General features: G+C 42.0%; 1 protein-coding gene across 3 annotated transcripts in view; it reads left to right on the top strand.

Moving 5' to 3' along the window:
* Positions 1-25,003, top strand: part of MAPRE2 (microtubule associated protein RP/EB family member 2) — a 197,165-nt gene that overhangs the window by 109,260 nt on the left and 62,902 nt on the right. For all 3 annotated transcript variants that reach the window (XM_077270453.1, XM_077270454.1, XM_077270452.1), the window contains one exon: positions 22,056-22,183. In XM_077270453.1, coding sequence (XP_077126568.1) covers positions 22,063-22,183 — 121 coding nt within the window. In that variant the 5' untranslated portion in view covers positions 22,056-22,062. The remainder of the gene's footprint in view (positions 1-22,055; positions 22,184-25,003) is intronic.

Genomic DNA, 25,003 nt, shown 5'->3' on the forward strand with positions numbered 1-25,003 from the left:
CCCCTTTTTTCTGCCACTGCCCTCGTTCTTCGTCGTCTACCTGTTTCTGAGCTTCCTTCAATCTCTCCTCATCATCTTCAGAGCTATCTAGTGTGTGGGCATGATGTAAGGGTTTACGTGCTGCCTGTTTTGCTGCTTTGTCGGCTGTATCGTTACCCCTGGCTTCCTCGGTGTCGAGTCTCACATGTGCAGCTACCTTTATCACCGCTATTTCTTTAGTTTCTTGTGCTGCCTCCAGAATCTGTCTAATGAGGGAGGCATGTTTAACAGGTTGGCCTGAAGCAGTCATATAACCTCTGGCTCTCCATATTACGCCAAAATCGAAAATAATGCCATGTGCATATCTAGAATCAGTGTATATGTTTGCTGTCTGATCTTTGGCTATTTTTAGAGCTTCAACTAATGCCGTAAGTTCTGCTTCTTGTGCAGACTGATTAGCAGGGAGAGGTTCTGCTTTCAGCACTTCATGCTGAGTTACTACCGCATAACCTGTATGAAATTGTCCATTCATATCTGCATATCTACTGCCATCTATGAAAAGTTCAAATGTAGCATTACAGAGTGGCTTGTCACGTACATTACGTAAGCCCTGAGTCTCTTGTTCCATTAATTGTACACAATCATGCATTGACTCTGATGGGTCAAAGGAGTTGGAGAGTGCAGTTTCCTCAGGTATGGTACCCCCCTCAGACTCTAAAGGGAGCAAAGACGCGAGATTAAGAGTCTGAACCCTGGCAAAGGAAATGTTGGGCGGCAGTAGTAGGGAACATTGGAGACGGAGGTGTCTGGCCATTGAAATATGTTTAGGTTGGACCTGGTTAAGAATGCCATGTACATCATGAGTGGTCTGAACTAGAAGTGGGTGATCAAGAACAATCTCAGAAGCTTTATCTAATAACAAGGAAATTGCGGCTACTACTCTTACACAAGAAGGTGCGGCTCTAGCTACAGGGTCCAGATGAGCTGATATGTATGCCACAGGTCTCTGTTTGTTTCCATGTTTTTGTGTGAGCACCCCTGTAGCATGTGAGGATATCTCAGCTGCCATCAATTGAAAAGGTTTAGTGTAGTCTGGGAGTCCCAAAGCCGGAGCTGATACCAGTGCTGTTTTCAAAGAGGAAAATGACTGTTTAGCCTCTTCACTGAGTGAATATGGCGTGTTGGCAATACAGTCATATAAAGACTGCATGAGTTGACTTGCATGTATGATCCACTGTCTACAGTGTGAAACAATACCCAGGAAAGCACGCAGCTGTTTGTGATTCCTGGGTTCAAGCATGTTACGTATGGCTTCCGTACGTTGAGGTGTGAGGTGTCTGATGCCCTGTGATATGCAGTGACCTAAGAACACGACTGTTTGTTGACAAGCCTGGAGTTTCTGTCTATTTACTTTACAGCCTTCTTGCGCTAGGAAAATTAAGAAATTAACAGTTGAGGTAACTGCCGTCTGCTCATCAGGGCAACAAATAAGTAAGTCATCTACATACTGTAGAATGACTACTCCTGGTTCTGGGGTGAAATTTTTCAGCACGGTCTGCATTGCTTCAGAGTACAAAGTTGGTGAGTGTACCATACCTTGTGGCAATCTTGTCCATGCTAATTGTTTACCCTTGAATGTAAAGGCAAACAAATGCCAACAGTTCTTATGTAGTGGCACAGAAAAAAATGCGTTTGATAAGTCAATTACCGTAAAATATGCAGCAGTGCTGGGAATTTGAGACAGTAAGGTATGAGGATTCGGTACCACAGGGGTGACCGGTGCCAAAACCTTATTGATTTCCCGTAGGTCGTGCACCATGCGATATTTCACCATAGTTTCTTTGGAGGAAACTTTCTTTTTAACAGGATATAAGGGTGTATTGGCGGGTGACCTGATTTCTACCAAAACACCTTGTAACACATAATCCTGAATTTGTTGAGAAATCGCCAGTTCTTGCTGGGCGCTGATGGGGTATTGCCTAAGCTGAGGTAAAATGGTTCCCGGGGCAGTTTCTAACAGTATAGGAGCTACTGATAAGAATCCTACATCAGTGTCTCCTTTTGCCCATAGGCTGTCAGGAACCCGAGACAAGTCAATTTTTGCTTGTTGAGTGTAAATTTCGGGAAAATCCTCCATTGCCTGTATTCTAACATATTGTTCCAGAGTTTCTGCATCTTCAGGGATGGTCAGCATAACTGTGCCATTTTCTCTAAAATGGATGTTTGCGTGCATTTTACTTAAGACATCAGTACCCAGCAAGCAGGTAGGTGCACCTTTAGCAAATAAAAATTTGGATACAAAGGTTTTAGGGCCAAAGCTCACATTTAAAGGTTTTGTAAAGGGCAACGCCTGAATTTTACCATCATACCCTTCTGCATATGTTACCTTTGAGGATATATTGTCAGGATATGGTAAAAAGTCTTGATTTAAAATGGAGGATGTTGCTCCCGTATCTATCAGAAAAGGTACATTTTTACCCTCAACCTCAACTTGTATTATTGGTCTTCTAGAAGGAAGAGAGACCTGCATAACCTTCCGTCATTCTGAGCTGTCTGTTTGATCAGGCGCTGGGTTATTTATCCTATTTTTGGGTACAAAGGTTCCTGAATCTATATCTGCTTTTCTCTTCCTACATTCCCTTTGGAAATGTCCTGGCTTCTTACAGTAATGACAAGTAAACTTTTGATTAGCAGAGCCAGTATTAGCCTGTGCAATTCTTACTGGCTTAGAATTTTCTCTTAAGTCCATTTCTATCCCTACAGCTTTCTGTCTAGCCAGGTGTGGGTCTTCCAAGGTTCTCCAATCAGGGGTTGCGGCCTTAAGCTTTTCCTTCACTTTTGGAGACAATCCATCTATAAAGGTTTTTGTAACTAACCTCATCATTCCTGAAGCGGTTAGATCCATGCCTTCATCTCTGAAATTATTTTCTACACTTAGATAATATTCGTCTACTGATTGTCCAGATTTCTGAGCCACCACTCCCGTTGTTCCTCTCTGCCTCTGTTTTTCCCTCATGAAAACCATTAAGTGATCTACAAATTGCGTACCTGATTCTATCGTTTGTAAGGCACCATCTCCTGCCTGGGGCCTATGTACCTGTAGATTTGCTAATAGCTCCTGGAAGAGTCCAGGAGTCATTTTCATTCTACATAATTCTTCTCCATCTGCCCAAACTCCAGCGTGAGTCTGCATAATTTGCTGTATATATTGTGCAAATCTAACTGGACACTGGGTGGGATCTGGTGCGTTATGCAAGAGAGACATGCCTTCAGCGGGGGACCAAGGGAAATATTGTCGAGTTTGGTGATATCTAGTTCCCATTACTCCGTCAGCACCAGGTTCCCTAAAGGGTCTTGGTACTACCCTAACAGGGGCAAGTACAGCGCCATGTCTAGGTGTACCACAGGCTAGGCAATAATTTCTCCAGTCTGGATTTTGTTGTCCACAGTGCGGACATACCCATCCTCCTGGTCCGGCTAAACTTTGAGGTGGTGTTTGGAGAAAAGATGGGGCATGTGGGTTAAGGTATGGGGGTGGGGTGTTCTTATATTCCACATTTTGTTTTTCTCCATAGCCTGCGGGTCTAATACACCACTTTTTATTCTGTTGATTATATGTCCATCCCTCTTTTTCTGCTACCCTAGAGACATCAATCAACGCTTGGATCTGATCTATCCATTTCTTGTCTCTGATTATGCCTTTTTTTTTTTCCTGAATTCCTTCCCATTTTTTTCTACTAAAGGCTTCTGCCTTAGTAACTCCAAACTTACTAAAAATCTTTCTCAGCCCCTTAGTGGCATCTTCACCACTTCTCTCCTTTATGATAGTATAGATATCTAATTCTTCTGGTTCCGACTTTGTTTGCTTATTCCCCATTTTCTTATCCTGAGCTTTTTTCTTTTCTTGCCCTAGGTGGCGTTTGGGTATGAGAATACCTCGTTACCTTCTTCCTAAGGAGCTAGGATGTTTAACGGCTTCTGCGTACCGTGTTGATGTAAGAAAATCCTGATTCCTACACCTATAGCAAACAACACAAATGCAACCAGACAGAGGATCAAAATACAACGTATCTTGTCCCAGGCTAATTTATCTGTCCTGGGCTCATACTATCATACACTTATCCGTCACCAGGTTTTCGTCAAAGACCGGATCAGAGATTGAACATAGGCGCGGAGGTCTCCCCGAAAGGACGCAACCACGTTGCCCAGTGGGACAGTCACTTCTTCTGTTTCAACACCCTGGGCGGCTTATAGGGCTATTCCCAACTTCCACACACCTTCTATTCACATTCACTCTCATTCAATGCCGTACTCCGTGAGGTGGTCAATTCCTAAGTAGTTCAAGAACCCGAGCTATAGGTATCCTCCTCTACTAGAACTACCCGCTAAAGGACACGACACAGAAAATCTTACGGACAGTGCAGGGCAGATATAAGAGATCTAACAGTGTCTCTTACCTGGCCAGGTTTTTATTCATCTGCCGTCCATTATCCCAGATTCTCTTTTCGTTCGTATTCTGCCGGTGTTCTTGAAGGAGTACACAGACCTCGGGTCCCTGTTCAGGCGCCAGGAAATGTCGGGACCACACTCAGTCGGAGCAGCCTTTGGAAGTGGGGAATCACCAGAAATAATACACAAGACACGTCTCGTATAGTATATCACTGGGATGCCTCTGAAGCACGCCTGCCTTCAAGGTGCCATCCCCTCTTTATATAGTTGTACAGGTAGTTTTAGTGGTTATACAAGTTTTGCTTGTTTAAACAGAGAGAGAAAAGAGAAGACAAAAAAAACAGTTTCGGCTATGTGATAGTTTCACAACAAACAAAACAGTACAGTTTCGCCTAAGTGGCAGTTTCACAAATAAAAAATAGGATTTCACACTATAGCTAAAATGTCTTTGAATGGACAGGTCAATATTGATCACAAATTCTTTTTGGTTCATTGAGGTAACCATTTTTGTTCCGCTCTTCACATGTGGTAAATTAAACCATGAATTCTGCGGTCTACGAAAAAATTCTGAAGGAGAATGTCCGGCCATCAGTTCGTGCCCTCAAGCTGAAGCGCACTTGGGTTATGCAGCAGGTCAATGATCTAAAACACAGTAGCAAGTTCACCTCTGAATGGCTTAAGAAAAATAAAATTAAGACTTTGGAGTGGCCTAGTCAAAGACATGACCTTAATCTGATTGAAATGCTATGGCATGACCTTAAAAAGGCGATTTGTGCTCGGAAACCCTCCAATGTGGCTGAGTTACAATAATTTTGCAAAGATAAGTGGGCAAAAATTCCTCCAGAGTGCTGTAATAACTCATTGCCAGTTATCGCAAAGGCTTGATTGCAGTTGTTGCTGCTAAGGGTGGCTCAACCAGTTATTACGTTTAGGGGCAATCACTTTTTCACACAGGGCCCTGTAGGTTTGGATTTCTTTTTCCCTTAATAATAAAGACCTTTATTTAAAAACTGCATTTTGTGTTATATTTGTCTAACATTTTAAATGTTTGGTGATCTGTAACACTGAAGTGTGACAAACATGGATAAGAATAGGAAATTGGGGACGGGCAAACACTTTTTTTCTTCACAACTGTATATGGGCCCTTTGCAGCCCTAGAGCTCATTACCTCTTGGGCCCCTGTACGGCCAGACAGGTGGTACCAATGATATGTTCGTCCCTGATCTTAACCCTATCCTTTATACAAAAGCTCATTATCTTCTATGAAGTGTCTTTTTCCCTCCTGTATTCACCTAAACTACATAAAATGGAGTGTCTTCATAATGCACTCCCCTGATGCATGAGAATCTAAAGTCCACAATTCACAGGTTAATGTCTTGTACAGTCTGTTTCCTTCTGTCTAAAGGCTTGCTGGAAAACGACAGTCATTTCCGTCCCTGATATAAACAGGCCTGTGATGAAACGCATGTTTGATGACTTGGAAGGGGTTCCCTAAAGACATGGGAATGCTCTCTGATAGTAATTTGTAGTAAAATTCCTCCGTTCCCCTGACACTTTTAAATGTTCTTGAGGAATTTTTGGTTACAATGGACCAATTGAGTTCAGACGGGAAGCGTCACTTATCCTTCAGAAAAAGAAGAGCAAGACATGTTTTACAGAAGTATTTCTTGGTACAAGCACATAACTCATTTTGCAAGTAGGAAAAAAGACAAAAATAAAAATTAAAGTACCGTACATAAAAACATTATTTTCAAATGTACAGGTTTCAAGTGCGCGTTATTGGGCACACTAAATAATGTTACAGGTTTTTAAAAATATGTTAAGCTTAAACAACTACGGTACATGTTTTGTGTTAGGATTTTGTTTTAGATCGCCATAAATGAGAACATTTGGGAACTGAATTTTAACACAATCAGTATTGTTGGAAATAGTTACATATATTCTGTGGTTTGGCACAAAAATTGTGCAGCACTTTTTAGATGTGTCTGGCTTATGTTTGTATTGATACCAGAAAAGTAAAGGAAAACTTTGGTAAATCTGCCCAGTGCATGTAATATGATGTTCAGTAGCCATGTTTGTAGTCCCTGGCTGCCAGGATCAGAGCCTTGTGAGCCAAGTTCTGCCAGCACATCCTCTGATTCCCTGGGTGCCTTGTGCCACAAAGTAGCAATGTTATGGGGCCTGTTACTCAGAAGTGAATCCATGAATGCTGCAGCTAGTAACAGGTTTGCAGTTCTCTGGTCTGGCAACCACGGACTACAGACATGGCCACTGGACCAAGTCTTTTGAGCTTAATTCTATTAAATACATTTTGACCACAACACTTTAATTCACCATTGATGGTCTATGGCTGCTATATTGTCTAATGTCTGTCCGTATGCTGACTGTGGAAACAAATGGCACAGTGATTCCATATTGCTGCTACCACGTCTTTCTAGCAAAGGTGACAGTAGCCACCGTGATGAGTAGACATTGGTGGTATATCCTAGTGTAATGCTACCAATGTTTGATTGGTAAAAAATTATCAAAAAGAATCAGAGCATTAAGAAGAGCCTCCTACTTGCTGGAATTCCCAGTGCATTTTCTGGTCTGTAGACCTGGAGTGACGCACTCATGACGTCATGCGCGGCCTATTAATCAGAGGCACTTGGGATTCTGGCAGGTACAAATAGATTTACAAGTGCTCTGACCTGGTGGCCACAAACTACTGGCATGACTGCTTCAGGAGGGTCTTGTAAGTCTTTAAATCATCTGTACTGATTGGCAGATGTTCCTTGAGTACTGTTTTGTGGACAAAATAAAGGAGTTGTCCAGGTTTATGAAAACATGGCTACTTTCTTCCAGCAGCAGCGCCAGATATGTTCTTGTGTTGTGTGTGATTGTGTGTTGCAGCTTAGATATATTAAGATGAATATCTGGGCCGGAATACCATGCATAACCTATGGACCGGTGTGGAAGGAAGCATGATTTTCTAATCCTGTATAACCACTTTAAGTTTATATTTTCATATAAATTATCCTAACATTTTAACTGCTACAGTGTTAATGTGCACTTTGTGTAAGCATGTCATGATTTTGGCTTTATTTGCTATGGAAATCCCCTTCCTGGCCTTCATTCCAAGGCTTTTACGTGTGCTCCCTGAACAAGGAGCATGTGCTTTGTGCTAGTCGCTCAGTGGCTTCTGATGATGAGAGGTTGCATATTACCCTGCTGAACAACACCGTGGCATGTAAAAGCTTGGGCACTCCTGGTCAACATTACTGTTATTGTGAACAGTTAAGCAAGTTAAAAATGAAATTATTTGTAAAATTCCTAAAGATAAAATTACACATTTCCATGTAGTTTTAGGCAAAAATGTGTGTGTATGTGTGTGTGTGTGTATGTGTGTGTGTGTATATGTGTATATATATAATATATATATATATATATACCCCCCCATATTTTTTCCGACTGTAAGACGCACCTTTTCCCCCCCAAAAAAGGGGGGAAAATGGGGGGGTGCATCTTATAGTTGGAATACAGGCTTATCGGCAGTGGTGCGGCGGCAGAGGTGCGGGGGTGAGGAGGCGCAGTGAGTGGTATGGCGTGAGCGGAGTCCCTTCCACAGGTAAGGTGACGCAGCAGCCCGGTAAGCAGCAGAGCCGGGTGAATCATGGCGTTATTGGTGGTGGCGGCCATCTTCCTGAAGCCGCGCATGCGCAGATGGAGTGCGCTGCTTCCCGGGGCTTCAGGAAAATGGCCACGGGAGGCCGCGCGTGCGCAGATGGAGATCGCGGCGGCCATTTTCCTGAAGCCGAGTTCGCAGATTTAGATCTCGTTCAGGAAGATGGCCGCTGCCACCGAGAATCCGGTAATTAACCCGGCTCTGCTGCTCACATTGGATACCGGGTGTTACAGAATCCCCCAGCACCCAGAATATGTTGGGCCATTATATATATGTATAATAGGTTCCATGTGAGATTCATCAGCCCACAGGCTGCGCTCCTGGGCAGATGGGTCAAGATAATCTCCTTCTGTCCTCCCCCACCTTTGTGATTCCCACAGTAAATATCGTCAGGCTCCGGCCACCTGCGGCTATTGTAATGTATGTCTGGCCTGCTGCTGTTCTATTGGCCTGCCCTCTGTATCTGTGTTATATATTCTGTGTCCTGTGAATAAAGTGTTGTTAGACTGGAAATACGTGGAGAAGTAGTGAGATTTTATATGCACCCATGTAACCAAGGAATTCCAGCCAGCGTCCTTCATTCAGAATCCAGCCAAAGCAGAGTGGACCTCCTGATACACGGGGTGGTACTGAAAGAGGTACTACAGCACAGTAGACCCCGTTACACTGGTGGCAGACAGCGGGATGTGAGACCCCTTCTACAGGAGGAAAGGAATGAATGGAAAACAACTACCAGAAGTTAAAGAGGACTATATGTTGGGGGATTCTGTAACACCGGGCCCCTGCATCACCTCACCTCTGCCGTCGCCACACCACTGCTGCAACCCCCCCATGGACACCAGGCCGTGGTGTAGCCCACCTAAGCAGGAAGGGAACCTGCTCAGGTGCACGCCGTACCGCATCACCCCACCTCTGCCAACACCATGCCTCCTATGACCCTGCTCTGCCACCGCCAGCCCTCAGGTAAGATACTGTAAATTCGGACAATAAGACGGACCCCCCCATCTTATAAAAAATCTTTTTTTCTGCAATTTTCACCCCAAATTTGTTGAAGTTGTGGTACCTTGTTCTACTGTTCAGATACACCTGCACAAATATGGCCTTCATGGAAGAGTTATCAGAAGAAAACCTCTCCTGCATCCTCACCTTGAAGTATGCAAAAGAACATCTAAACAAATCTTGATGTATTTTGAAAACTAGTCCTGCAGACCCATGAGGTTAAAATAGAACTCTTTGGCCACAATGATCAATGTATATGTGGAGAAAAAAAGGGCACAGAATTTCAGGAAAAGAACATCTCGCCAATTATTAAGCATGGGGTGGATCAATCATGCTTTCGGGTTGTGTTGAAGCCAATGGCACGAGGAACATTTCAAGGGTAACACCATCTATAAAAAAAAAAAGCTGAAGTTTTGAAAAACTGGATGGCTTCTACAATAGAATAATGATCCTAAACACACATCAAAATCTCCACAATATACTACCTCAAAAGGCAGAAGTTGAAGGTTTTACAAGGGCCTTCACAGTGCCCTGATCTGACTAATAGTTTTGTGGGGGCACCACAGGAACAAATTCCACGGGATCCTATTCTTGACCTAAAAATTAGCATAAACTCTAAGAAACAAGACACAGAATAGGCCATACAAAAATGGGGATCACCAAAACGCACGGATTAAGCAAAAAACTCAGCTTTATTACAATAACATACAGGACATTAACATATAAAACCAATTAAAACTTTTACATACACACAGCCTATAAGGCAAGCACCTGTGCTAGATAAGTGGGGATTCGTTTATAATATTATAGGCTTCTATATGAACAGCATGTTACTGATGTACAAAAAATAGCAACGGCAAAATATCATAATAAGGACTTAACATGTATAACCATAAATATGTATATAGGCACTAAGATGAATGGTGATGTAACTCAAATAAATCTAACAGCCTCTGTAGACCAACGGCCTAGCAGTCACTAATGGAGCAAACAGGTCCCTATTAGACCAATAAGGCGATGTACAAATGCGGCCACCCTTCGCTGGTCATGCATGAATAGTGCTGAGTTCGTATAGAAATACAATGATGATCTGTGTACCTATAATTAATGACCATGGGGTGAACGCAGACCTAGAAGACAAATAGTCCCCCCATAGTGAAAAACTGCAAATAATAAACAGAGTGCCCTGATCTGAACATCATTGAAAATCTTTGGCTACACCTCAAAATAACAGTGAATGCAATACAACCCAAGAATCTCACAGAACTGGAAGAATTTTCCAAGTAAGAATGGATGAAAATCCCTCAAGCAAGAACTGAAAGACTCTTGTCTGGCTTCAAAAAGTGTTTACAAGCGGTGATGCATTCAAAAGGGGGTGCTACTAAATACTCACCATGCAGGGCGTCCAAACATTTGCATCGGCTCCTTTTCCTTTTTAAAAACCAGGAAGGATTTATGGACTTGTTCGCTCTGCTGTTTATTGAATTTGCCAATTTCAGAGTATTAGACATATGGTTTTATTCACTGCTTTTCGAACTATCATACACTTCATCAGGAATTTTTTTTTTTTTCCCGAGGAAGAAGTGCATTATACTTTTCAAATGTGTCAAATAAAACCATATGTCTAATTAATTTTCTGAAATTGACTTCTTCAATAAACAGCAGAGCGAATAAGTCCACAAATTCTTCCTGGTTTGTATTGCAAACAGTGTAAAGATCCGTGGATCCGCATCAGCTAAATAACCTTCTAAAATGCACAATTCTATGGATCAGGATAGCCTAATTTGCAATTCTTAATTCTGGATGTTTATCGGATAAGACCCTACTGTGCTATTTTTTTTTTCTCTAGCCTGTCTACTCTATTTTCCTTTTTGTAATTTTTAAAATGTAAAATATAACCATATTTATTTTTTTGCCTAAAATACAAAAATGTCATCTTTCACTTTAGGCCTTTTAGCGATAATTTCATCTTCAGCTAGCTTAACTGTTCACAATAAGTCATTTTGACCAGGGGTGCCCAAAATTTTACATGCCACTGTATAAAAATTTCAAACACATTGTAGTGATATCACGTGATGAAACTATCTTGTCATGTGGCCTGCAATTGGGGAAAAAAATCAAGAACAACATTCTTTAGTGCAGTAGACTAAACTTAAAGCATCACTCCAACGTTTGTTTCTTTTTTTTTTTTTTCAGCTCTGGAGAGGTGCTTTAAATCGTTTTCTGCCATACTTTTATACTCGCCCTCTGGTATCTTCACCTTTTTTTTTCAGTTCCGTGGCGCTATCTTCTGACTTACTGTCCATTCAGAAGCTGTGGTCACAGGTTGCACCACAAGCTCTCAATGCAAGTCCATGAGAGCCAGAACAAGGCCCTTGTAGACTTGTATTGAGTTATGACCCCCGGATCGCTCCAGCAAATAACAAACTGCGGGAGACTGATGGGAGGGGCAGTGATAACAGATGAAGACACTGGAAGGTGATTATAAGACAGGGGTCTGATATTTAAAGCACCACTCCAGTGCCAAAATATGGTAAAAATGCTGGAGTGGTGCTTTAAGCTGCATGTTCCATTGACTTTATGAAAAGGAGACTCTGTAGCATATTTCGTTCATGTTATAGCTGAACAATGTTGCCTATCTTGCCTAGCCGCCTGGATGTATACTGTGGAAATGTTGATGGATAGCTATATATCTTATACATTTGTGTGCATCGTCATCTTTATATGCCTTAGGCTTCTTTCACACTTCCGTCGTTCGGGGTGCGTCATAATGCAGTGAATTGACGTATCGACGGATGTTGTGAAAATAGTGGAAAACGTGTGCAACGCATCCAGTGTTATGACTGATGCGTCAAAGGAGTTCCTGCCTGCATTTTCAGGTATAAAAAAATCCTTCCGGGCAGAATTAAAAAAACAGGATAAGTCACTGGATTCCGGTGTTTGACGGTCAGCGACGGATCCTGCGTCCATAGACTTCCATTATAGCCAACGACGGACAGCGCTGGATCCGTCGCTGACTGATTTTCCGACGTGCAGAAAAAACGTTCCTCTGTGCGTTTTCTCTGCACGATGGACCGCTATTTTCTGACGGATCCAGTGCACGACGGATAAAACGGATGGCCATCCGTCACAATATAGTCGCTAATACAAGTCTATGGGAAAAAAAACAGGATCCTGCAGAAAAATTTGCAGGATCCTGTTTTTTCAAAACTCTACGGATTTCGACGGGAGGAAAAAGACGGAAGTTTGAAAGAGGCCTTAGAGGTACCTATTTTTATTTGTATCTGTTGTATCTGTATCAGTCCGTTATTGTTAGTTTGTTTACTGTAAGTGATATCTGTAACTTGTATGTAATGTAACCCCTTCTCATGTACAGCACCATGGAATCAATGGTGCTATATAAATAACTAATAATAATAATAATAATAATAATCTGTTTTGCAAAAATGAATAGCTCATAAATATATGTTGCATTATATCGGCGTAGTTTGTAAACCAGTGTCTCAAAGAGGAGAGGAGGGAGATGCAGCTGCCTAAATGGGAGTGGTAAAGAACAGGGGGGCAACTAAAAATGGCACACTGCATGGCAATTGCAGTGCATCACTTCGAAATGAGCACACCAGCAGAGCGAGAAAACTGACTTTTACAGAAACCAACAGAGCAGAATAAATCTTACAATTTGCACATTAGATAAACAGTAAGCTGTAAGTATAGAATTTATGTGCTGCAGTTTAATAAGTAGTGAATGTTATTTTTGTTGTTGTAAAGATGCGTGCACACAAGTTGTGTTAATCTGATTAATATCAAAAACTGCATGTGTGAATCCAGCCTTGACTCTTTTCTTGACCGTTGAGCAAGTGTACAGCTTCCTATGGAACATATTACTGTCACAAATGTCACATCCCAATATAGCCCAAATATTTATCTGCAAACGCATGATATGAAATGTGGTTACACCACAATGAGACGCTAGTTCTGGCACAATGTCCCATCCCATGACTACTTCCGTGACAGCAGCGCGGCGGGCTTAGCTTCCAACAACTGCTACCGGTGGTGCGCTACATAGGCCCGGTCTAGGTCCATATATTCTCGTTCCTTATTGACTAGGTCACACTAGAAGTGTGTCATTTTGTTTGCTGACTGTGAGGACTGCAGAAAGGCCAGTCTGCCTCATGTAATATTAAAATAGGTATTTGTACTTTGCAGTCATATTGTGTTTTTCACAAAAAATCGGAGCCACAAAATGATCTACCCTTGTACTGTGCAGTATGGTTTCCAATGTAGATGTTTCTTACAGCCCGCCTACGCCACTCCAGATTTACTAGAACATTTCACTCAATCCCATTAGTAACTTGTAATCACTTCAGTATATATTCTCTTAAAAAGACTGTCAGGGGCCTACATCAGCAGACATTCATAAACCTGCATGTGTTACATGAGAAAATATACGGAAACAAATTACTCATATTGTAACAATTTCTACCACACCCTTATGTGGCATTTTACAGGAAATCCGAGAAGCTTCTGTCAGAGAACTGTCCTTTAAGAGCCAGCGAGGAATGATCTAGCACAATAAAACCGTTATACTGCGCAATCAACGCAAGCGTTCAGTTATCTGCGAGATTTCCCTTTAGCCTTCAGTCTGCGCCCAGGAGATTTAACAGTGCATTTAATAAAGCGAGATTTCACTAGAGACATAGATAAAAATAGTTACAAGTGTTCCTGAAAGATGTCTGGATAGGTTGCTGTGCTATAGCAACATGTCTGCAGTACGAGGCTTTTTTATCTGAAGTGAAAAAGAACACAAGTAGATGGGTCAGAAGCTGAAGGATATAATGCGGACCCTCCTAGTAGTTCTGTATGTATCTGGATGGGAGCAGTGATCTGTACACGAGCTGGAAGACCAGAAATGCATGAGGTGCTCTTAATAAATGTACTTTATCACGAAAAGTATTCATGTGACTTGTGGTCTGAAGACAAAATGTTCCATCCAACACAGTAAATATCTTGAGAGCAAGAATGTATGGAACCGTCTGTCATATGCTGCAAGCCAGCTGGGTCTGATATTGTAGAATTATTTCTGTATTGAATCTAGAACAGAACATCTGTGACATAAAGGCTAAGGATACGTCTTGTATAATTTGTGTGTGTGCCATAGAGGTTCATTGTTGAACAGCCGCTTGGAAGATAAAGCCACAACATGTTTAGATCACACACTAGTTGCACAATCCCAAAACAAAACCATAAACATAAAATTCCTAGTCTTGTCCAATCACTAACTTAACAATATAGTCCATGGCTACTCAGACACAGCTGAGCAAGTCTCCGTTCGCTGTCGTCCATTGCGGCCAGTGATACTTGCAGTTTGGTGCACACGGCCATTGCAGTCTCTCTCTAAAGAGATTTTAGCTTTTCCGTCTCCAGCTCCAACACAACATTAACCACTCTGCTTCGTTTTCCCAGCTGATTGCCTCAAGTGAACACATGGCCTTGTTCTAGTCATAGCTATCCAGGTGCACCCAACCAGTATATGGAGTGCTGCGATTTAACCCTCTCCTAGCTTATGTGTGTGTGTATATGTATTAAAGGCAACCTGTCATCTAATTCATACTGCCCAAATCACAGACAGCAGGAATCAAAAGTACCGTACTTAAAATTCTTCATCCATGGCAAAGTTGTGTGTAAACATCCTACGAGAGCAACTTATCCCAACAATAAAGCACCATTTGTTGATGAACAATACATTTTCCAGGGTGATGGAGCACCATGTCACAAGCCAAAAGTGCTAAGTAAATTGCTTGTTCACCATGTATAAAAATGAAAAGCAGAAATGCAAATAAAAAATAGTGGTGCCACTATTGGGAACCTACTAAAATGGCACTTGCAGTAGTAGACTCTGACCTGCACATTACAAATTGTGATGAAATATGTCTTGGACTACTCAGTAACGTTGGTTTTATATGATGGCTTCCTCGCTTTAGCAGATCATGCATTGACTGATGTTTACTTGTGGTGTTAATTTTATCTGTGGCCATTCAGTATTGTGTTACCGGCACTGCTGGCGGTTTTATCCGGTTGTTCGACTGAGTGTTGTCATATTGGTCACCATTTCCTGCTCTGTCTTGGCTCTGTCCTCGAATTCAGTAAAGCCAGCCTTTCCTCATTAAAACTCTCCACTTCAAGCCTTTGTTCCTTTCCTGTTCCCCCTCTGACCTCTATGTGCAGACGACTTCGTTCCTGCAGTTTTGTATTGGAAAATGTGCTGGCAAACCAGAAAACGAAGAATGTGATTTACTTGCATGTTTTCTGTTGGGAAGTATACTATTCGTTCCCTAAGTGGTATGTGGCTATATATCTATGATATATCAATAAGTGGTATGTGGCTAAATAGTTATATATTAATAAGTGGTGTGTGGCTAAATGGTTATATATTAATAAGTGGTATGTGGCTATATATCTATGATATATCAATAAGTGGTATGTGGCTAAATGGTTATATATTAATAAGTGGTATGTGGCTATATCTCTATGAGATATCAATAAGTGGTATGTGGCTAAATAGTTGTATATTAATAAGTAGTATGTGGCTATATATTGCTATATATCTTATGATCTACCATTTTGCTAGGATAATCTGCTAGTTGTTTGATGCTTCCTATAATGAAGGAACTGTAGCACTGCGGCTCCTTGAAGAGTTTTCCCTTCTTAGAGCTGCTGCTGTATAGACGTTGTGCAGACATTGCAACTTCACTCATTCGGGTAAAAATGCCACAAAGATTTCTGCTCTTTAAAGGGAACCGGTCACCCCCAAAATCAAAGGTGAGCTAAGCCCACCAGCATCAGGGGGTTATCTACAGCATTCTGTAATGCTGTAGATAAGCCCCTGATGTAACCTGAAAGATGAGAAAAAGAGGTTAGATTATACTCACCCAGGGGTGGTCCAGGTCCGGTGCTGGTCCGATGGGCGTCGCAGTCCGGTCCGGGGCCTCCCATCTTCTTATGATGACGTCCTCTTCTTGTAGTCACGCTGCGGCTCCGGCGCAGGCGTACTTTGTCTGCCCTGTTGAGGGCAGAGCAAAGTACTGCAGTGCGCAGGCGCTGGGCCTCTCTGACCTTTCCCGGCGCCTGTGCACTGCAGTACTTTGCTCTGCCCTCAACAGGGCAGACAAAGTACGCCTGCGCCGGAGCCACAGCGTGAAGACAAGAAGAGGACGTCATCGTAAGAAGATGGGAGGCCCCGGACCGCGACACCCATCGGACCGGACCGCAGCGGGACTGCCCCTGGGTAAGTATAATCTAACCTGTTTTTCTCATCTTTCAGGATGCATCGGGGGCTTATCTACAGCATTACAGAATGCTGTAGATAAGCCCCTGATGCTGGTGGGCTTAGCTCACCTTCGATTTTGGGGGTGACAGGTTCCCTTTAATTTATGCGATTGTCAATGTCCCAGCTAATGGACCCCCACAATCAGCAGGAACGGTATATGCTGTCAATATGTAGTTTATTTACCACCAGTTAAAGATTCTCAGGATTAACTTTTTAAAGGTGCATTGGCTTAAATATATGTGTGTCCATTACCTGAGCTGTAAGTATAACAATTATTTTATGTTGCAAAATTACTTTTTTTTTTTTTTTTTGGGGGGGGGGGGGGGGGGGGGAAGCAAAAATTAAGCTAAAAGTACTAAATGGCTTAAATAACAATAGAGCTGTTACTTTCCTGATGATCTTGATTCTCCAGCTTCTGTGCTCCCCACCGGTCTCTGATTATGATCACGTGTTCACATGCGGTCTAACCAAGTGACTGCTGTAGCCAATCACTGGTCTTAAGGGGTTGTCCAGATGTAGGCTACAAGTCTGCAGTCACTCTATGTGACTGCAGAATTGTGAATCCTCACATCGGTCACTCTGTGCGCTTTGAGGATTCTCCGGTGTCAGTAGCATTCAGTCATGTCACCACAAATATTAGATTTATATGCTTCTGACTATTCCAACCAGACTGTATCTGGCCTCACTTGCATTGTACGAGGCTGTATCCATATGACTGCATGTATGCAAATCATACACTTGCAGTCATGCATCTGCCCATTCCTGGCACGGAGAGTGTGCACGGTTAGGATTCACAAGTCTGCAATCACACAGCTGTGCCTGCAGACTTGTACCTTAAGGCCAGACAACCCCATTAATGGTCTCATGCCATGTCATCAGCGCATCACCATTGTAGGGTAGTAAACAGACTAGTGGCAGAATCTGCAGTGGAGTGACTGGGGATTTATCATGAACAGGCTGAGCAGCTAATGAAAAAAATTTAAGTGTTTGTCTTTGTAAATAATACTCATAAAGCAATTTTTGTGTTCACAACCGTGGTTTATTTCGTAGTAGAAACCATAAGCCTTGATCTTCTGTGTGACAGATAGTACTGTGGCCTGATGGACCCCAGTGACCTTTTTTGTTACAGCATAATGAATGGGATTTCAAGAAATCCCATGCCCACTATGCGTCCAGAGATGACCGTGGCTCACCTGCGGAGATGGACATTCACATCTTCCCTGACCGCAGCATGTCAATTTCTGTTGCAGAGATACTAGTCTCACCCATAGAATGTGTTGGATGCAGCAAATCCGCATGGTTCAGTGAACACATGCGGAATCGCCTGCGTTCAGTAGTTGGCAGCGCTTTGGACGCAGTGGACATGTGCTGCATCCAAAGCGCTGCCACTTCCTGACTGTGTGCACCTACCCCAACATAGTGGAGCTGTACTTGAATTAAATGAAACCTATCACCAGGTTTGGCCAATATAAGATACGGCCACCACCTTTCAGGGCTAATATACAGTATTCTATAATGCTGTATATCTGCCCCCAACCAGACCTGTAGGAGAAGAAAAAGACCTTTTATTATACTTGCCTGCGAGGTGGTCCGGTCCGAAGGGTGTTGCTCTTCTTGATCCGGCGCCTCCCACCTTCTTATGATCGTGGTCTTCCTTCTTGGTTTATGTATATGACGTGTCCCTCCATCATCCACACTGTCTGTTTGACATCGCGCTCCTGCGGAGGCGTACTTATTTGCCCTGTTAAGGGCAGAGTAAAATACTGCAGTGCGCAGGTCCTGGGAAAGGTCAGAGAGGCCCTGCGCACTGCAGAACTGTGCTGTGCCCTCATCAGGGCAGAGAAGTACGCCTGCGCAGGAGCGCGATCCACACAAAGCAAGCAGGAGGACGGCATCGCAAGAAGATGGGAGGCGCTGGACCAAGAAGAGTGACACCCCTCGGACCGGACCGCCCCGCAGGTGAGTATAATAAGATATTTCTTCTCTTACAGGTCGGGTTGGGGGCAGATATACAGCATTATAGAATGCTGTATATAAGCCCTGGAATGTGGTGGCCGTAACTCGCATCGGCCAGACCTGGTGACAGGTTCACTAAATATTTCAGCTATTAAGATATGTCTGATTTCTCGCTTTATTAATTAAAGCGAACCTGTCACCCCCAAAATCGATGGTGAGGTAAGCTCACCGGCATCAGGGGCTTATCTACAGCATTCTGTAATGCTGTAGATAAGCCGCCGATGTTACCTGAAAGAGGAGAAAAAAGACGTTAGATTATACTCACCCAGGGGCGGTCCCACTCCGATGGGCGTCTCAGGTCCAGTACAGCGCCTCCCATCTTCATTCCATGACGTCCTCTTCTGGTCTCCGCACCGTGGCTTCGGCGCAGGCGTACTTTGTCTGCCCTGTTGAGGGCAGAGCAAAGTACTGCAGTGCGCAGGCGCCGGTAAGGTCAGAGAGGCCGGGCGCCTGCGCACTACAGTACTTTGCTCTGCCCTCAACAGGGCAGACAAAGTACGCCTGCGCCGAAGCCGCGGCGCGGAGACCAGAAGAGGACGTCGTGGAATGAAGATAGGAGGCGCCGGAGCGGACCTGAGACACCCATTTGACCGGACCGCAGCGGGACCGCCCCTGGGTAAGTATATTATAACCTCTTTTTCTCCTCTTTCAGGTAACATCGGGCGCTTATCTACAGCATTACAGAATGCTGTAGATAAGCCCCTGATGACGGTGAGCTTACCTCACCAGCAATTTTGGGGGTGACAGGTTCCCTTTAACAGTGTACATTTTTATCTCTGTAATGTTTTTTTTCAAGCTTTTGTCTAAGATTGTGTGAAACGCATGTGTAGAATGTAGAATTTTGCCTTGATGCTCTATTGTGTTAATGATCTTCTTATAATAGCAGCTATCAGTTTTTGGAAATGAAATGTGTTAAAATTGTGTACTGGAATGGCTTTGTGACTAATCCAAGTCTGTAATAACAGCTTCTGTTAAATGTTCCCCCATAATGATCTCGTATTCTTACAAATTACTTGGAGCCGTCGTAGATTGACTAGCCAATTTTTAGTATTGGGAAATTTAGGAATAATCTTTGCCACTTATAATACAACTTGAGACTTTTAAAACTGCAACATTATTTGCAGCATTATTTACCTTTGTAGAAAATAATTATAGAGGACAATTGCATCTTTATTATATTTACAGTAGGTTAATATTGGCAATTGGAAACTTAAAGAAAAATGCTGAATTTTTTTTAGACATTGTTTTAATGGATACAGCTTATGCTGTGAATTTTGGACCATTTCTGAAGTGACAAATATCTGTTTTGTGTACATACGGCTTTCACATCATGTCAAACTCTACAGACAAATAAGGAATGATCTGTAGTACCCCCAATACCCAAATTATTAGGGTTGCATTGCTTCTATTTTTACTGACTTGTTATTGAATACCAAATGACTAATTCGTTAATTTAAAGGAATATTCCCTCAATTGAAAGTTATTCCCTATTGCCTTAGGGACAACTTTCTGATTACTGGTGGTCTTCAGTGATCTTGAGAACTGGCTCTCTGAATGGCCCATCGGAATGGAGCAGAAGTGTACATGCTCAACCTCTAATTGTATCATTGTCGGAAATAGCCAAACACTTTCCTGGGACAACCCAGCAGCCCAATAAAAAATGCATGAAATGAATGTAGGTCAAGCATGCACACCACTACATTCTTGGGACCACTGAGGGACCTAAGGGTATGTGCACACTATCAGTAAACGCTGCAGGTTTGACGTTGCGTACCTGCGCAGCGTACAACCCGCAGCATCCAGATATTACAGAATAGTGGATGATTTTATGAAATCCCATGCCCACAGTACCTGCACAGACGCCCGCGGCTTACCTGCGGAGACTGACATGTGGCGCGTCTCTCCAGACCGCAGCGTGTCTATGTCTCTTGCAGAGACGCGAGTCTCCGCAAGGTAAATCTCACACGTACAATGTATTGGACGCTGTGGTTCAGTGAACACATACGTATTTACTTACGTTCAATAGCTGGCAGCGCTTTGGACGCAGTGAACATGTGCTGCATCCAAAGTGCTGCCAGTTCCAGATCGTGTGCAAATAACAGCTCAACACACAGTGATCAATAAGTTATACCTTTCAATTGTGCAAATACCCATTAAGCAAAAATTTACAGTATATACTAATATATGCAAATATTTAAAAATGTATTATTAATAAATGTAACTTACGGTAGATGATAAAGACAAATTGTTTTTCAGTCTGGTACAGATTTATGTCTTGGGGGTGTGGGGTTTGGGGGGGGAGTCTGAAAATATTAAAATCCTGCAGAAAGCCTGATAAGCTTTGATACACACAGGATAACTGTTCATAAGAAAGCACTACTGAAAGGAAATGGTAAATGAACGCCGCTCAGCACTATAAATAGTACACGACAGAAAAGCATTTCCAGCCAAAGGCCTATAAATAATTATACTGCAGTACGGAGGCCAGGTTAGTACAGCGGTAATGGCTTCCCAAAAACAGTCACTAATGAAAATGCTTGATATATGACCACAGACCACCTATGTAATCCTCTAATAGATTGTTAGAATGTTAGCGGACCAACCACATGCCATTATATGCACTCGGCTGTGTATTTTTTGGACGTCGTCTTACCCCAGTTTGTTCTTTTGTTGTGCATTAGTTGCAGCTGGAACAATTTCCCCGTGATATACATTACAGATTGTAGAAAAGTTTTATCCAAATGTTGGCAAAAAAGAGAGGATGCCGACCTGTGGGACTATTTTAATTTTTTTTTAATAACTCAAATGCATGTGTACTAGGCTGTAAATCATTTTTGCAGTTTGCGGTCATTAAAATGTTTGCACCATTTGCCTTATAACCTCTGTATTACACTCTCCATTGTTCCCATTGGTACCTGTATTCATCTGCAATTGTGTGTGCAGCACTGGGCTCATACACTTTTAGAAGTGAGGTGACCTCAGCCATATCACCTTTAGAATTTTTTCTTTCTATAACAGCAGTCAACAGGGGAAGAATTTTTGTGCTGCATATATACAGTGGGGAAAAGACGATTTAGCACATTTTCCCACCTACTAAGAATGGAGAGGTCTGCAATTTTTATCGTAGGTGCACTTCACATGTGAGAGACAGAATCTAAAAATTAAAAAACTGAAAATCACATTGTTTGATTTATAAATAATTAAATTGCATTTTATTGCATGAAATAAGTATTTAATCACCTACCAACCAGCAAGAATTCTGGCTGTCAGAGATCGGTTAGTTTTTCTTTAAGAAGCCCTCCTACTCTGCACTCATTACCTATAGTGTCCACACACTCAATCAATCACACTCCAACCTCTCCACCATGGTCAAGACCAAAGAGCTATCCAAGGATACCAGGGACAAAATTGTAGACCTGCACAAGGCTGGGATGGGCTACAGGACAATAGACAAGCAGCTTGGTGAGAAGGCAACAACTGTTGGCACAAGTATTAAAAAATGGACGAAACACAAGATGACTGTCAGTCTTCCTCGGTCTGGGGTTCCATAGTCGTCTTAGATGCTTTTCATACTGATCCTATCATAAGATTCCAATCTTAATGTCATGTTTGTCTTTACAGCTGGGGAATGGCGGTCAACGTGTACTCTACCTCGATAACCCAGGAGACTATGAGCAGACATGACATCATTGCATGGGTGAATGACATTCTGTGTTTAAACTACACAAAGGTCGAACAGCTATGTTCAGGTATGAGATCCACTCATTAACCGATTTGACATCATATAAGTTATGTGTAAAGCACTGTATTTATTAATGGGCGAGCAGTCTCTCCGCAGAGCACGTGCTTTTAGCATTAATATTACCAATAATATTGTTTTGATCCATTTCCCAATGCCATCATCTTACAAATGAAAAACGTTGCCATTTTTGTACTTTTATTACTGTAATGATAACAATGCAGTATTGTTTGTGATAGATTTGGTGTATTGATGTGATGGAATTAATAGAATGAGAGGAGATGTTGATTTATGAGGCCGTAAACGTTGGTCAACCATACAGTGCTTTATTATTCTGAGAAGTAATGGAATTCTTACTACAAGGCAGGAAGGTGACTGAATTTTCAACATATGCTGGAAGTAATTTTGAAATGTATGGCACTAAATGCACCAGAAAAATCAAGAGCATGTATGTTATACCATGGGAATCTTATGGTTAAACGTTTCACACGTAGTGTTCATCTCTTCTTCTGTTTTATCTCCTACAACGATTGAAACTGAGAAATGTATAAAGAAATGTCCCCTCCTCCATCTCACTATGATGCATCTGGCTATATGTGAAGTGGCTGCAGCTAGGACCACCCATCACCTTCCCTCCCCCTTGGTTTGGCTTTAGCTGGACAAAAACATCTTATTCTAGGCCTCTTGTAGAGGGCCTTTCACATAAGAAAATTCATACTGAACTGGACACATGATGTTATAGTGGCTGCAGAGATGAATAAAAGTTTTTTTTTTGTTTGTTTGTTTGTTTTTTTTATTTAACTTTTCTGTTGCAGAGATATTCAAAGTATTTGGCACCTAATGAGTCCAAATGGGTGTTAGAGAGAGTTTTTCACTGGGGTGTGTACTTCTTCTCCCTGTATGATGCTGACCAATCATAAGCAGGAAACAACATAACAGAAAAAAGATCACACCCTCCCCCCACTATAACTTAGAGCAGGTTTCTGAGTGTTTGCAATGTAATGATACAGCTCTGATGTCATGGTTTAACAATCTGCATGAGTGAGTTTGAAGGGGGGAGGGGCAGTGCAGCTGAGCTGATCTGTGTCACATTACAAATCCTTTTATCTTCTCTCCTTTCATTGCACAATCACTTCTGCTGTACCGCCCTCTCCCCACACTGTGTGGAGCTGAGGTCTCTCACTTATGTCTGTGGTGCTTAACTAATAATTGCTTTGCAGTGAGATGAGAGCAGGGTGTCATTATATCTCACATAAAATATTCCAGAATGGGCAGGTCACTCCTGTGTGAGACACATTGACAGCCTAATCTCACTGCAGAGTGATTACAAGTTACTTGAGCACCACAGACTCTCCTATGATTACATCTCACACACTGATAAACCTAAGCCATGTTTGGGGCTTGTTCTTTATGTTCTTTATTGCTGCCTGCTTATGATTGGTCAGCATTGTATAGGGAGAAGTACACGCCCCAGGGATAACTATCAAATACCGTCAACTTCTACATATCCAAAGTTGACTCATTAGTTACCAAATGCTTTGATTGCTACTATCCCTGCAATGGAGAATGAGATAAAAATGTAAAAAAAAATAGTTTAATTTTGCTCTGAATCCACTATTACATTGTGTCAAGCTAAACATTAAAGATTTGGTGAAAGGTCCTGTTTAGCGAACCTATTGCCACTCAGATGTCCTGAATAAAAAAAAAAAAAACAGATGAGCCAGAAGGTCGCTACCCCTTGTATTTTTCTCAGGATTTGTACAAGACTATTATATTATTCATGGAATCATCCTGATTTTAACAATGCATTTATGCCACATTTTAAGGATTAACACACGGAAAATGATGACTTTAAGAACAAACACTATGGAGTGCCCTGTGCAGCTTTTTCTGACACATAAAAATGTGGTGTATATAATTCGAATACTCCTTATTTATTGCACATTTCCAAAACTTTTTTTTTTTATCTAAAGCAAGTATAATGTTAAAACACAGAGACACCACAGATTACAGAAAGATATCAATATTCTTGTATAATTAAAATAATAGTATCAACCAATCACGGTGCTCTATGTAAATTGGTGACTCCCACCACCAAGTAGAGAGAAAAACCCAATCAACGAATCTATGGACAGGCAGGAAACAACCCAATCCAGGATTTATATAAAAAATATGCCTTTATTGTGTAATCCTTGTGGCAACAATTAAAAACAATCATATAAAAGCAATAAATATGTACGCAACACAGGACATATGACAATATTTCATAGTATAAAAATGGTAGACCAAATAATAAGTCCCTTACTAGATAGAGGTGTAAATCCATGTGACTCTTATAAAAAAAATATATAAAATGTGCAATGTAAAAACAATGCATATATCCACTCCAGAGTTAATCATATAAAGTGCAAATGTGCTAAAAAAATCAATTAATTATATCCACTCCAAAGTTAATAAAGTGCGATGTGCTGAAAGAGCAATGAACAAGCAAACCATGTGCTCGGATATACAACAGTGCTATGTGCTAAGGGGGACTCAGAATAATTCTAGGTTTATACCTTTGAGGGTCGTCTGGTCCTGTGATGGCGTACCCCGACACGCGTTTCGGACAATTTTCCTTCATCAGGGGGACGAAGGAAAATTGTCCGAAACGCGCGTCGGGGTACGCCATCACAGGACAAGGTAGAATTGGGTGCACTGTGCGCTGGGGAGAGACTAGTAAAAATGTTTGTCATTTTGTAGCATTACTACTTGTTTTCAATAATGGATGGAAAAGTTATGTAGTTTGGAATGCTGTTTGGGAACTATGTTTAGGGCTAGCTATTTCTCA

The sequence above is a fragment of the Ranitomeya variabilis genome, chromosome 6, assembly GCF_051348905.1.
Source record: "Ranitomeya variabilis isolate aRanVar5 chromosome 6, aRanVar5.hap1, whole genome shotgun sequence".
In the NCBI taxonomy this organism is placed as follows: Eukaryota; Metazoa; Chordata; class Amphibia; order Anura; family Dendrobatidae; genus Ranitomeya; species Ranitomeya variabilis.